General features: G+C 41.9%; 1 protein-coding gene across 3 annotated transcripts in view; it reads left to right on the top strand.

The window, feature by feature from the left end:
- Positions 1-15,419, top strand: part of wdpcp (WD repeat containing planar cell polarity effector) — a 77,754-nt gene extending 62,335 nt beyond the window's left edge. For 2 of the 3 annotated variants that reach the window (XM_022752937.1, XM_022752938.1), the window contains exons 16-20: positions 2,322-2,421; positions 9,158-9,269; positions 12,424-12,515; positions 13,818-13,849; positions 14,911-15,419. In XM_022752937.1, coding sequence (XP_022608658.1) covers positions 2,322-2,421; positions 9,158-9,269; positions 12,424-12,515; positions 13,818-13,849; positions 14,911-14,961 — 387 coding nt within the window. In that variant the 3' untranslated portion in view covers positions 14,962-15,419. The remainder of the gene's footprint in view (positions 1-2,321; positions 2,422-9,157; positions 9,270-12,423; positions 12,516-13,817; positions 13,850-14,910) is intronic. The other variant, XR_002665337.1, reaches the window with a different exon arrangement.
- Positions 15,420-15,733: the final 314 nt, after the last annotated feature.

Here is a 15,733-nt window from a genome sequence, read left to right on the forward strand (position 1 = left end):
TCTCTCTCTGTCTCTCCCTCTCCCTAGTTCTCAGTTTGTCTCTCTCTCTCTCTCATTTCACATTTGTTCATTCGTTTATTCTTTCTCTGGGTGTTTCTCTCTCCAGATTCAGACAGTATTATGAGGAGCTAAGCTGGAATAAAGCGCCCCAGCATCAAATGTTCATATTGTTCTGTTCTGTCTGTCATATAATCTCTCTCTCACTCACTCACTCACTCACTCACACACACACACACACACACACACACACACACACACGAATGAAAACCCTTGTTGTTAATTTTGCCTTCCTCTAGTCTTTTATGTCTTGTTCACCCTCTCTCGGTCTCTCTCTGCCCTTTTCTTCTTTCTTTTTCTCTCTCACTCACACACCTCACTATCATTTCACTGGACTGCCTCCTCTCCTCCTCGCCCGTTTAATCTTCCGCTGCTCTGTTTGTTATCAATTAGGAAGCCTCACTCGTATCTAATTGAGGGGCCATGTCCTCGTTCACAGCGGCTGAATTAGCCACCTCAGTCCTGGGAGCCGATTTAGGTTCTTTTGAGGCCATTTTGTTGTCGGCCATTTTCACATTTCCTCCTAACTCCTCGCCACAGAGGGCAGGCACCACACTATAATTACCCAATCTGTTCCCATTCATACTCTTCAATTTCAGCACCTCTCTCTCTCTCATTCTCTTTTGCTCCCCCCTCTCTCTGCTTCAATCCCTCGCTGCTCCCCACCTCTTCTGGAAACCACCACCCTCCTCTTTTTTTTTTTTTTTCTCTGGGGGTACAAAAGCTGGGTTACAATATGGGGGTATTAAGGCCGGGTGCAGGCTCAGCTGGGGGCTGGCTTTAGCCATCTGAGGGTTATCCATGGCGAGCCCTGAGTCACGGCACTGATGTCCTGTGATGTCGCTGAGGCGGAAGACTTTCCTTAACACGCTGTACCCTTTGATGGGCCCTGAGGCCCTGCACTCGGCCCAAGGAAACCCTGCGACCCCTTGTTGGGTGCCAGGATGAGGGTTTGATTCAATCACAATCATTTTAAGAAGTTGAATGTTTGGTTGTTTAGTCAGTGTCTTACGATGTATAATTGTAATTGTTCTCTGCCGTTGTGGGGCGTTCAAATCAATGACCTTTCTGGTCAAGACAAACGACCATTCTGTAACGAATGATGGCCAGTGACACTGTTTACATATCATCTGTCCTCAGCTAGTGTGTGTCCTCCAGGATACACCCTTTTAATTTTAAAATATATAATATAACATTAAGAACAGTATGTTTTTGTCCTAATTTAAAAAGAACCAAGTCCACTTTTCTATCATGTGTGCATGTGTAGATGAGAAGATGAGCTGCTCTCCACGTTCACACGTTATCGACAATCACAGCAGTGCGGTTGTGCTTTTTTCATCTTCTGAAAGCGTCTTCTCTATTTCCTTTGTGCATCGCATTATAGAAGAATGGTGTCCATCAACAGCACACTCAAATATCAGATGTTTACAGTATGCTCACTTTTTTTTTCCTCCGGTGTATTTCATTTCTTTCTCTTGTCCAGTGTGAACGCACAACATGCTCAAAACCTGCTCAGAATCAGCACAGTATAGATTTGGGACACAGTGCAGATCCCTCACGGAACAATCCAGATTTTAATTGAATTGAATCTAATTTATTAAGACAACAGTTTTGAGAATTGATTTCTGTTTGAATTGACCTCAGCCTTGCTCGTAGCCCAGAGCCCCTTAAAACAGGAACAGCTGTCTGATGCAGTGTGGTTATTAATGAATAGTATGGCAGCCTTGAGCTTTAAATCAGCCACCCTCAGACATCATTTACCAATATTATCTCTCTTTATGGCCGTGCGAGACTCAAACAGAGAGATGCAGAGGATACATGCTGTTTCCAATATTGTCACAGGCTGATATAGTAATATGCTCGGCTGGATATGTTTCTCTGTAAAGAGAGAATACCAGCGTCTCTGAAAGGTGAATAGTCCCTCGCCTTCTCTTCCACTTTTGAAATGACAGATAACATCCTCCCTAGTTCAAAACCGGAGAAACGAGGGTGTGGGAGAGGGGGGAGGGGGAGGGGGTGCAAGGAGGCTGATTTCAAAGTTTTTTGAGGAACCGGCATTTCATCCAACCGGTGCTCTTTCTGATGTTGGGCTTCAAACGACGACTCATTTTTTTTTTCGTGTCATTTCATCTGTTTCTTCCTTCACCAGCCAAAACACCGCCTCCACCCTCCGAAAAAAAAAAAAAAAACCCTATTGTCATCGGAGCCTAGATTCATTTTAGATTAACGTTCACGTTTCTTTCTTTCTTGCATTACCTTCAAAGGACCTCCATTATGTTGCCAGCGATAAGGGCGAGGTGGTGCTAGCGGACGTGGCCAAGAGGAAAGCTAATGAAATCGAGGCCCAGGCCATCGCAGGCAACGGTAAGAAAATAATCATGATGTCCAACCAAAAAGACACCAAATGTGACTCGTTATTTCTCATTTCTTACATCTGAAACGGGAGCTGGATACCTGATAACCTCAGTAACTCACCCACTCCGACACACATTTCTGACATCTAACACCAGGCATTTTCTCAGGCTCTCACCCTCCTTTAATAGCACCAAGGAGAATTAAATCAGATCATGTTTGACAGAGTAATATTCATGTAAAACTCACACAACCTGTTGCCTTTTTTTTTTTAAAAAGACAATATTATCTATAGTGGTGATCAAAAATGAGATAGTGAAGTTTTGATTACATGTTTGTAAAAAGTAAAAGTGACACTAACCTTTTACGTAATCACTGTCAGCACAAAAGCTAGACTTATTCTTCAAGAGTAACTTATATTTTTGGATGTAGATGGTTCTAGATGAAGAGTTTTCTCCGCCAAATTGAATAGAAAGTGTTGTGATATGAAGTGTAAAGTGTTGCTAAACAAAGTCTGCAACATCAGCCTAATGAAATACATTACACACAAGTTTTTTTTGAGGAACCAGCAAGGGGAGGAAAACCAGCGAAGGCCCAGTTTTTTGTCATTACTTCAGGCTGTGCTGCTGCCCTTTGACAAAAACTCCCGAAAGCACATACCAGAGGGGATCAAGCCGAGTTCCTCATTATACACACACACACACACACACACACACACACACACACACACACACACAATTCCTCACAGAGGCTTTAAGAGCCAACGGGTGAGCAGAAAACATTCAAATTTGTGAGGGAACTAGATGAACATGTCTGATGAGTCCTTCATTGGTGCTTAAAACACACCAGAAGGCTGTGTGTGTTTATATATGTATGTGTGTGTGTGTGTGTGTGTGTGTGTGTGTGTGTGTGTGTGTGTGTGTGTGCGCTCACAGACAACCAAATGAGGCGAGAGAGGTATTTAACTCCACTGTATAAGGTCAAACCCCTAAGGCTGAGTGTCTGTGTGTTTGTGGGTGAATGAAAATGAGCGTTTGTGTAACTGTGAGGCCTGTTTGCATGCAATTTCTTTCTTTTTTTTTCCTAATGTGATGCCCAACACGCACACCCCTCCTCATAAGCCTCTTAATTATGTCCTCGATGATTTACCTCCATCACCTGCAGCATGTCCTATCCTTGTACAACAGCACAGCAGAGAAAGATGGAGGAAGGGACAGACGAGAGAAAGAAAAAAGGAGGGATGACAGCAGAAAAAGAATAAGGAGGTGGAGGGCAAAAATGAAGAGGGAGAGGAAGAAAAGCAATGGAAGGAAGGTGGAATGAAAGGATAAGGGGATAAAATGAATAAATTGGAAAGGGAAGGAGGTGAAGGAAAGAAAATAAATGAATTAAGAAAATGAAAAATGAAAGAAGAATATGAATGAGTAAAGAAAATAAAGAAACACATGAAAATTAAAGGATGCATGAATATTGCCAACCTCCCAGTTTTCTTCCATTTGCAGGTTTTGACTCTTAACGTTCGGTTGCTGTTGCCGACTGTTTCAAACTTAATCCAGAAGTCTCTGTCCTGAAACTTCGTACATCCCGCTATAACATTTCTTTTCAAAGGTGGGAATGCACGTCCACGTTTATTCACATGGTCTGACATCAACACAGATACCAGATTAAAAATGTGAATCTTTAGTGCAACGTTACATTCTGCATCAGCTATCTTACCACAAGCGTGCAACCAGCCGCCTGCAGTATGTGTTGCTGCAGTATTAGCCTGATGTTTCTGCGGTGAGACAACTCTTCACAAATCTGGCCAGTGTGTAATAGTGACGCTAAAACCAAACGAGTCTCTGTGAGTCCGTGTTTTGGAGGAAAAACTATTGTACACGGAGTCTAATCGGTTTCTTTAATTCACCTGAATGCGAATAAATAAATATGCATTTGATACATTGAAATAACAGCTATAGCTACTAAATCTTACACACTTTATTTTTCACGAGGCAGAACATTAGACTAATAAGCTTAATTTATTGATATTGATGTGAATGAAAGATTAACTGGGAGAACACGACTCCTGATATTGACGTGATCCCACAGCAACAGAAACACTCAGCCCACTTGTGGTTGTGCAGTTGTCTTACAGAGTGGAGGTTCTTCCCTCACAAAACATCTTTGGCAGAGTACGGACGCTGGCTCACAGAGAGTTCTGCAGAGTTCAGTCAAGAGAGACTCCAAATGTGATCGGCTTTATTTTTAGAAATAAAAAATAAGAAAAAAATATTTATAATAAAGCTGGAAAAAACATAATAGATAATGAAATGATATGTAGATAGCTCCCTTTCTTTCACATACACAGATTCTCACACACACATTCACATGAGACATCAGCATGTTACATGATAGATGGTTTGATTGAGGTTGTTTGGAAACACAATCGAGGGGGATATTGACACTGTGTTACAGTCAGTGGTGATGACGGTTTAACTGATGCCTGTCTCTAAGTGTGTGTGTGTGTGTGTGTGTGTGTGTGTGTGTGTGTGTGTGTGTGTGTGTGTGTGTATATTTGTGTGTGCTGTACAGTTGTGTGTCAGCGTTCAGACATGCAGACAGAGCATATTAACAGAGCAGAAAAGCCAGGTCATAAATAATGAGTGACTTGCTTCAAGCAGAGGGCTCCAGTGAACAGGTGTCTCGCTTTACACACACACACACACACACACACACACACACACACACACACACACACACACACACACACACACACACACACAGCCACTGGCATGGTCGTCACACACCACCAGGATCAGCTGTGGCTCTCGAGGACACGCATGTGTACAAACATGTCAAGTTATGCAAACATACATTTGACTTGTATTTACCGGTTTTCTTTTCTAGTTGACATGTTTTTATCAGCGTACGAATGTTCATGAAACAGGAGCTTGTGACATTGAACAGAGAGCAGCGTTTTGTTTTAAGGCACTGTCACTGATCTGCTTTGCTAAAGTGGTGGAAAGTAACGACAGAAAGAGCTAACGTGTTACTTTTCAGATTAAGATTTAAAAAGACATTTCACACATTGTTCGGGATTTAACCAGTGATTCCCAACTTTTTGTCTCGTGACTCCTAACACCTGAGCAGCAGGAGCTCCATGTCATGTTTCAGAAATCTGTTCCACCAATAAAGACTTTTCTACGTGTAAGACGGTAAATATTCAGGTGAAGCTGAGAAACAATGAAATCACATTCATATTAAAACAACCAAGAGGCTGTTAAAACATTGTTCTTCAAGCAAACAAAAAACGAATATGTTCTCTGATAAATATTAGAGAATTCACAATTACTGCAGATTAATCAGATTGATACCTGCTGTTGAAATACAAACATCAGCTACAGGTGTGTTTGATCGTCTCGTCATCACATGGTGCATTTTCAGATTTATTTCTGACTCAAAACTGCATTTTTGAAAAGTGGTGAGTCCTCCCACACAGACTTTAAAAACACAAGTTCCCACGGTGCAGCGACGGTAACCTTGAGCCCAGACTAACAAATATTCTGTTTGAACACACACAAGAGACTGACATTTGTTTGTTCTCAGCCATAGTCACACAGTACAGATCAAATTCAGAATGGCCCTCGGAGACATATGTGTTTGTGTAAATATGTGTACTGTATGTGTGCATGGGGGGGGGGGGGCAGGTCACACCGAGTCCTGCGTGAACCAACCATCTGAAGTAATCAGTTGTTAAACAGAAATGCGAGAGCAGCTTGTTTTGTTCATGTAACGCAGTCGTTCCCTGCAGCGACCTCAGAGTCACAACACATCCTGATGTTTCACTGCACAAACAGTGAATGACCTGCATCAGGTCAACCCCTTGTTATGGAGGCAAATACACACATTCACTGCACACGCACACACACAAACTCAAACATACATTACGTTTCGCTCTCTGAAATTAGTTGTTAAGATATATTTCAGCACTGTCTTCAGCTGATCTTATTATAAGTGGTACGTAATTATTAGATAATATTGATACTTAATGAATCTTCCTGATCTGATTAGTTAACAGTCCTGCTAATCTCTCAACCACGCTGTCACCTAAGAATTGGCACCTAGCTTACAGTAATTCCTCTAAAGCTCCATTTATACCCACATAAAATCATTTGAAGTAAATAATAATCCTCTGATAAAGTTATACTGCAGTTGTGAGCAGTTTGCAGTGCCAGCAGAGGAATATCGTCTTGTTGTGGGTGACGCAGCAGGTTGTACACTTCACACTGTAGGAGGAGTTAACGCTCATGTGATCACTGAAAACTTTATTCAAACAGTAAATAACAAAATATGTACAACAAAATAAAAAAACACATTTTGCACGACTGTTTCTTTTTATATTTGTAGATTAACTTGAATATTGTTTACTTGCTTTTTCTCTTGTCTGTTCTAAAACCACCTCCAAACTGGAACTGAAGGAACCAAACCTCTTGCTTGATGCGCAGACGTGTGTGTGTGTGTGTGTGTGTGTGTGTGTGTGTGTGTGTGTGTGTGTGTGTGTGTGTGTGTGTGTGTAGGCTCGTCTGCGAGGCTTTGCCACCTACGGTTACCTGCTGACACCTTTTGCAGAGACATTCGTGTTTGCTCACAGTGGCATTATTCCATCTTAAATCAATAAGTGCGGAGTTCAGATACAGGTGGGAGCTTGGAGAAGTCCTGCTGCTTCTTTTGCATTGAAAGGAGCCTGTTGAGGTGATTCATGCAACTGCTCAGGATCCCTCCTGGAGGTGGAGATTAGACATCCCACCTGGTTTGTTATCCACCAGGAGGAGTTGGACGACTGGGCTTCCTGTTTTAACCTCCCGCCACCAACATCACCCAAATGTGGATAAATGGCAGAAGACTGACTGAACGAGGAAGACATGAGTGGACTGTGTTCACACAGTCTGACATTGTCCCACCACTAAACCTTCAGCCTCTCAGTAGCTCTGTTGAAACAGTAGGGGTGAAATGCCTTGCTCTAGGGCAGCTTTGACAGTAGTAGCTGCCAGTGAGGAAAGCATTCCTCGTGTGATTTCCCCAGCCTGTATTTACCAGTGAGTCACAGTGTGGTTTTTGCACGTGGGTTTTTGTACAGATTAAATAAACAGGATATAACGTGTTAATTAGTGAACTGGGGGAGCTGGTGGACAGATTTAGTTTCCTTTGTTCCCTTCTTTCCAGTCTTTGTGCCGAGCTGAGGTAGCCTGCTGTTCGCTGTAGGTGTGAGAGAAGGTATCGACCTTCTCATCATCTCATCCAAAATATCAAAACTTTCCCTTTTAACTCGAGGTCGATGGGTTTTAGTTCTGGTCCTCAGGACTTGAGCCATTTAACTTGAGGTCATTTTGCACCTGCAGAAAAACCAGCCAGCTGTTCTAAAAACAGCTGATCTAGGCCATCGCCACCCTGGTTTATCACATTTCACTTTGAGAAAATCGTAGAAATGAGCTGATTTGCATTTGAAAGAGGAAACATTGGAAAGAGCAGCACATCTCATGCTATTGTCTGAACGATTTTTCACTTGTTTTCTAAAGAAAATGACTCAATACCAGATCGAGTGGCTCTTTAAGGTGCGTGTCTTTTACCAGCGTCGGTCTTGGACTTGGAATCAGATCGGGCAGAGCCTCCGTATTTCTATGCACCTCTTCTCATATTTATGTGTATCCATTGTAAACCCCGATAAACAGAGAGTCTGCCGTTGCTTGGGCACACACACATACATATAAGCACAATGGAGAACACACATTTCAGCTTAGAAATGGTTCCTTTTATAACTGCGTTGGAAATCGCTCGTAGCTGTCTGGCTGACAAGTGTGTTGATTTGGATAGATACGGCATTGTGAGAGGCAGAGTAGCGAACAAGTGCGAGGGAAGGCCTCTTTCTCTTCCTCTCTATCTCTTTTTCTTTTGAGGAGCGTCTTGCCAAGAGGAGAAGCCAAGTTGGTTGCCTGATCGTTCTGTCTCCCCCCCCACACAAAGGCTGATGTGACTGTAGGGCCTTTCAATGGGCAAAGAGACAAGAGCTTTATCTGAAGATCCACTTCTCCACCTCCTCTCTCCCTCTCTCTCTCTGTCTCTCTCTCTCTTTTCTCGGTCGTTATGATAAAAGCCTGTTAGCTCCGGTGTGTTGAAGGAACGCAGCGTTTGTTTCTGCTCTCCCTCTCGGCTCGCTCGCTCGCTCTGTTCACACATCCTCCATTAGTGTTTGACTTCTCGTATCAATTCAGAAACTTCACTGGAATAACATGTTTGTCAGAAACTAGACTGTCAAATTAGCAAAAACCTACACCCACATGCACATGGCTGTTTACACAAACCATAGAGATGATAAATTAGAAGACTTACAGTCGAACTACAGACGCTGTAACTCGACTGTTCAGACGCTGATCAACAGAAAAAGACTCTTTAGTGTCAAACACAAAATAGATCTCTACAAAATTAAAATTAATTGTGAATATAAAAAGCAGTATACTTGTTTGCAACTGTCTGAAAGAGTGATGCAGTGTCCTAAAAGAATATTGATCACTTCCAAGTGGAGTTCATATTTTTTACAGGCACCGTAAAGGAAAATCCAGCTGTGGATAAAGGAAGAAAAAAAAGACATTTTCAGATAAATGACAACTGTTGCTCTTGCTCATCCTTATCCCTCTTTGTGTGTGTGTGTGTGTGTGTGTGTGTGTGTGTGTGTGTGTGTGTGTGTGTGTGTGTGTGTGTGTGTGTGTCTTAGACGATCCTCTGAGAGGTAGCAATGGCGTGTGTGGTTCCAGCCTCGGCGACAGACGGACTGAGAGGAACCAAAGTGCGACAGGACCATCGTTCTCAGGCTCTACCACCGCACAGTGAGTTTCATGTACTGTGTGTGTGTGTGTGTGTGTTTGTGTGTGTGGCATATTATCCCCCTTTTAAGTTGATACGATACAGAGCAACGTTAGCATTCATTTGGAGTCATGTTTCTGACCACTTGGCGAATCTAAGTCCAATATTCACTCTCACTGAGTCGTGTTTTGTGGAAAGTATCTGGCTGTTTTGCTGCTAAATGCTCAGCTGCTCTCTACCTGTGTCTGTCTGCTGTGTGGTGCTGAGCAGGAAGTGGACGGTGGGTTTGTAGAGCTGCCTGGTGAGGCTGAAAACGACTCTACGAGAGCGGGGAGAGTAAAGTTGAACGATGAGCTGAAACTCGTGAATCTGAAGATGTAGGTGATAAGTCTCTGTAGGTTCATCACTGTGACATATATTCATAAAGTCACATTGTTTCATATTGATTCTAGTTGCCGAGAATAAATAAATAAAAACATTTAGTTCAGCTCATTAAAAATAAGGCCTCCAGACTCAATTTGTGTTTGGAGGATTCTTTTCTTTTTTAACTTCCACTCATTCATGTCGTCTCCCATGGTGATTCACTATTGTCTCTATGTGAATTATATGAGAGTGTCTGTGGCAAAAATGACCCAGCTGCAGCCTTAAAGCCTTCACACTCCCTGTGACATTTCAAATGTCAAAGCCACATCAGTTCCGGGTCTTACGCTGCCAGAGATCCCAACGCTGAAACCCGGAGCCACATTTAAAACGCCACCGGAGTCCATTTTCACCACGGTTCAGTCTCTGGTGTGCAGACCAAAACTCACTGTTTCAGAGTGATTGTTTAATACACTGGTGTACTTGAATGATATGTTGAAACAGTGTGACTAAAGACACCCTGAAAGCATTTCTCTCTTTGTCCCTGCCTGTCTCACACACACACACACACACACACACACACAGATACATACAAATATAGCCATCCACTCTCTATTAATTGTAGGATGGGTGTTTGGGGGGGGGGGGGTGGGGGGTGGGTGATGGAGGGGCATTCCTTGTCATACCCCAACTAACATATTGGAGTATTTATATGGGATTTGTGTGCATTAGATAAAAAAGGCGCTCTTGTTCTTTTCATCCTCATAGGCTTTTCATGGCTGTTTGACTGTAACACTGATGACTCTCTGCACCCCCCACCCCCCCCACCCACCTCCACCCCTCACTGACTGCGTTTCTCTAAGCCCCTCCATCCATCCAAATCCCTTCCTATCGGCCAATTTAAACAAGCTGGGTCCAGAGAGAGAGAGAGAGAGAGGGAGAGAAGGAAGAGGGGTGGGGGGGGGGGGGGGGAGACAGAGAGAGATGCTCTGGCCTAAGCTCTTTTAAAAAACAGTAAAAGGAATGAGAAGAGAAAAAAAGAGTGGTAAAGAGGGTTAGGGCGATTTGGCAGCCAAAAGCCCGGTCGCACTACCCCAGGTCTTCCCCTGCACCGCTGACAGAGGCTAAGAAAGCAGATCCCCAAACCTCCCCAAAGATAATGGCCACAGAGAAAAAGAGACAAAAGCCTCTGCCTTTTTTATTGCACAATTTCCCCCCTTCCTTTAGAACAATTTTTATATTGAACCCCACCCCCTGCACCCACCCCTTCTTTTTTGTAATCTGGTCTCCGATGAAGTTTCATTGTTTCTCATGTGAAGCCAATGACAGCTTAGCCGAGATGGAGTAGGGGAGGCATTATAGCGCGGGCGTTCTCCCGTTTGGCTCGCTGAGAAAAGAGCAGAGAAAGAGAGGGAGGCGAGCACAATGGCAGTTCGGGGGCTCCTCGCCGATTCCCGCATTCCCCAAATCCGACTCTGTGTGCGGAGAAATGAGAGAGAACGAGACGGGAAACTGGGAAGCATCCCAACGTTCCTTTGATGGCTGTTGGCCTCTCTCGTTCATCACGTACTCCTCTGTCAGCCGAGTAAAGACAGAATGGAGGCTATTTTTATTTTTTGCTTAGTGGAGGCCAGAGTTAATGTGAGGTTAGTCGAGAGTGACACAGGGAGCCAAGCTGTTTACATTTGACAATTTAATTTTCAGTTTTTTTTTTTTTTAATCAACCTGTGAGGAGGGAGGGGTTCAGTATCTCACTGATCCTGGAGCCCCGAGCAGAAGCACAAAGTAATGACTCACCAATATATTAAAATCTGTCCTGTGTCAAGAGTCAGTTTGTAGAAGCTGAAAAGAAATCAGCCTCACGCCACCGAGAAAAACCTCAAAACATACTGAGCGCTGAGTTTGTGGTGGCAGATCGAGGCTGGAGTGATTATTGTTCAAGGAATCTCTCACCGACAAAAGTGTGAGTGGTCTGTTGTTTTCAGACACACGAGACGATGACGACGACTCCGAGAGAGAGGCGTCCTTTTGAGAATAACTCTCTTTCAAGTGGCGGAGGATTATACGTTTGTGACAGCAAATATGTTTTTAAGTAAAGATGACCGTTAGATTTGCTGTTGATTTAATGAGGAAATGTTGTTAATTAACGTCACAACAACATTGATACTGAACTTATCAGTAAAAATGTTTGTTGACAACATATTTCTGCCAAAACACCTGATGTTGTACAGATGGTAGTGACTACAGCGCAGTTCAACCTTGGGTACCACTGTACAATAAGACTACCCGCATAAAGGACTTATAAATGGTTTATAATTAGGTTATTAATTCAGTTGTTAACACTCTATAAATCATAAATAAACAAGTTATAAATAATAGTAAAAAATACTTATACTAACTCATAAATAAATGATGTGTTTTACACTTTACAATAAGGCTCCTTTTACCAGTTATAAATACTAGTAACTCAGCAGATTAATGAGTAGCAAGTATTAACTTGATCTTGCCAAATAGTGAGCCTGCATCAATGTAACAAAACTGTGTTATAACATGTTTATAATTGTTTATTCATGATTTATAAAGTGCTAACAAACCAATTAATAACCTAATTATAAACCATTTATAAAAGCTGCTTCATGTGTGGTTACTCCACTTCAGAGTACATTCTGGTGTGTGTGTGTGTGTGTGTGTGTGTGTGTGTGTGTGTGTGTGTGTGTGTGGTGTGTTGTGTGTGTGTGTGTGTCGTGGATGTATTTTAACACTTAATCTTTAAACAAAGTGCAACAGATGTTCCTCTGTTTCCTCTTTGTTCTTCAGCGTTGATGGAGGAGCCAGTCAGAGGAGATTACAGGCAGAGAGCGTGCGTGTGACCGTGAGCCCAGATGTGTTCAGGACACTGAGACACGCAGGTCTGTCTGTCTGTCAGTCACGTTAAGTATCTGTATCTCTGTGTGTTTGTTGTGTCTGTGAGAGAAGAAGTTATCTAACGCCGGAGAATCACAAGAATTAAAAACACAGACGTAACTCTGACATAAAAAGAAAAGAAAAACGTCTTATATGCTTTGTCAAATAATAATCATTGTCGTTGCATGTTCAAGAATAAATATCATAATTTTTCCACATTAGAATTTGAAAGATCTGAGGTGGTGGGGAATGGTTTTATTGGGTGGTGTGTACAGTATAAGGTGCCAGTAGATGCACATAAAAATTCAGACCAATTACTCCACTGCAGTTTTTTGATTGACCATCATAACAAACCCAAAACCTGTTTTTCTTTCTCCTAATGGTTTCATCTTTGTAGCTGGAATTCCTTTCCTTTCAGATTTCCAGAAATTATAATAAAACACCAGCTCAAAATTTTAAGCATCACCCCTGCCCCAACAGGAAATAAATTGATCTATGGAAGCAATTAAATGTTGTTGCCTTTTTGACTTCAAACAAAATCACCCTCTATGTTGCTCTTAATTTCCCCAAACTACTTATAACAAGTGTGTTCATCAGTTCCACCACCACTAGCAGCCCATTACATTAAATCACAGCTCATAATGTTCAGCATGTCGGTTTCAGGGCCACGTTTTATGCCCTGCAACAATTCTCCGGCGACATTCAGCCTATTTTATTCTCTAAACGTAGCCTGAGTGCTCTGCTCTCTCAGTCTCAGATGTCTGAGATGACTAACTGGTCATTTAGGAAAAACATCCATTAAGAAAACATCACTTCTTGTTCTTCTTCACTTCTTCCTCTCCTCCTTCTCGCTCTCTCCATTTTAATAATTCCATTTTTTGGGTTATTAGCAATTGTCTCGGTACCAAATCGCTCTGTCATTTGATAATCCGGACTGTAGGCTATTGGAGGGAATTTGCATCAGCGTTTTAAATATCTGTATAAGGCACGCTGGGGTTTTAATGTCAATCATAACCTTATTAACGCAGAGCTCAGAGCGAGAGAGATCGCCATGAGTGACAACGGTTTACTACATTTGTTAAAACCCAGAAAAGGCAACGTGTCCGACCTACTGAGTGAGCATGTAACCTGTTCAGGCATTCAGCTGTGTGTGTGTGTCTGCGTGTGAGTCTCTGTTTATGTGCTGTAGGGCTGTCGTGTGTGATTATGCATGTCTAATGTTTGGTCGTTGTACTTGTTTAATGTGACGCGGCTGGTTTTTCTGGAACATATTCCAACATGTTGTGTCGTTTCATTTTGTTCTGCAGGAGGCCGTGAAGGTGACACAGACGGTGTGAATGTAAGTTGATTGACTGAAAATTGATTTTTATTTTCATTTCTGTTGCCAGAATTCACAAGGCCTGTGTCATGTCTCCCTATGGATCAGATGATAAAGTTATCTAGAATCACATTATAAGTTCATAGCCTATAATGCAGTAGTGTAGTCATAGCAGTACACTGTGTACAGTGGTTCCCAATGGGGAAAAGAACTAAATATACCAACTGTACCGTAACACTGTACCTCCAGTTAGCATTCAAGATGACTCGAGAGACTAAAATGAAGAAAGAATTTGGACTAAAGGTCAAACAGTTTTACACGATAATTGTTAAAACATAAACTTGATTATGACAGCGCCACCTTGAGGTGAATCAGTGTCAGTATATGGGCCTGACTTGTGGGTGGAATTTGCATCCTACCTGCCAGTTTTTGCAGAATATCCCAAGGCTGCGTAGTGACACTGGGACCGAGCATCTGAACGCGTGCTTAGAGTTTGGTTGTAATCACATTTGAAATAGCGGGAACATTTGCTGGTTAAAGCTTCTCAAATGTGACGATTTACCACGTGTTTTTATCATATATGATAATAAATGAAATATTTTGAACTCTCACTGGGACTAAACAAGTAATTTAAGGACATGTCTTTTTTTACTGCTTTCTGATGTTTTACAGAAAAACAATTAATTGATAAATCGAGAAAATAACAATTGATAAAGAAAATAATCGTTAGTTGCAGTTTTGATGCAGTATACTCGGTCTCATGTAATGATGATTAAGGTTTGATATTAACTGATTTTTTACTTCAATTTTTTCAAATATGAGAGCAGAGTAACCCTGGAGTTAACATTTTGTGTTTCTGTGTTGGTCAGTGCAAATTTAAGGTGTGAAGGTGTCTGCATGTATAAAGGAGAAGTAATCTGAATTGTTATCAAGACTGAGGGCAATTAACATAATCAATAAAGTACAAATCCAGGTCACGTAAGACTGTGACTTCATGTGCTGTAAACCGGTTGTCTTTATATTTACAGATTAAGCTGTTCAGGTTTGTAAAACACAACATTTCTGTTTATTCTGTTTCTCAGGAAGATGACGACCCTGGGAAGCTTCATGTCGTCCATTTAGGAATGGTTTGAAAAATCTGACTAATGGGAAATTGGAGAAGCACAACGACTCGTCAATAACATGTTCTTTTTATATTTTTTTACATGCAAAGTAGTTACTTACTTATGTGTGGGGATCTCAACATCTGTACACACACAGATGATGATGCAAATGATAAAAGTGTAATAATTATAAATATCTAAATGTATAATACATGATGCAGTTTTGTATTGTCAGACTGAAAAACAATGTTTCCTAAACCAGAAGGCTTTATTTTTTTTTTTAGACCTGTCATAGTAAATCTGTGAAATTTCAGCCCAGACAAAAACACTGAACAGCTTCATGGATGTGGATTCAGGTTGTTTTCTGTCTTAGTGAAGTCGACACCAAATGAACCTTAAAAGGAAACAGTTACACTGGGTTCTGCCTCTAAAAACATGACAGAAAATGTTTTAAAGCTTGTCATTAATCAGCATGAAAAAATAAAGACTTCTATTATACTTCCATCACCACTGATATTGAATGTTTCAGGCTTCCTCTGTGTGTGTGTGTGTGTGCTGTGTAAAGTGTGTGCGTGTGTGTGTGTGTGTGTGTGTGTGTTGGCCGAGATTACGGGCCACAGTTTTATTCATGAATAGGAGCCAACCAGGGACTTTAAAGCATCGCGCGGAGCCCCTTTCCTGAACAGCAGCCATAGCCGTGTCAGAGCTGTCGACGCGCTGCGCTCACCGACTAATCTGACAGCGCCGCGCGAGCCCTAATCCCTCACTGTATCGTAATCTATTTACTTTGCATTCTAAGAGG

This window comes from Seriola dumerili, unplaced genomic scaffold, assembly GCF_002260705.1.
Source record: "Seriola dumerili isolate Sdu_G_001 unplaced genomic scaffold, Sdu_1.0 BDQW01000187.1, whole genome shotgun sequence".
Lineage (NCBI taxonomy): Eukaryota > Metazoa > Chordata > Actinopteri > Carangiformes > Carangidae > Seriola > Seriola dumerili.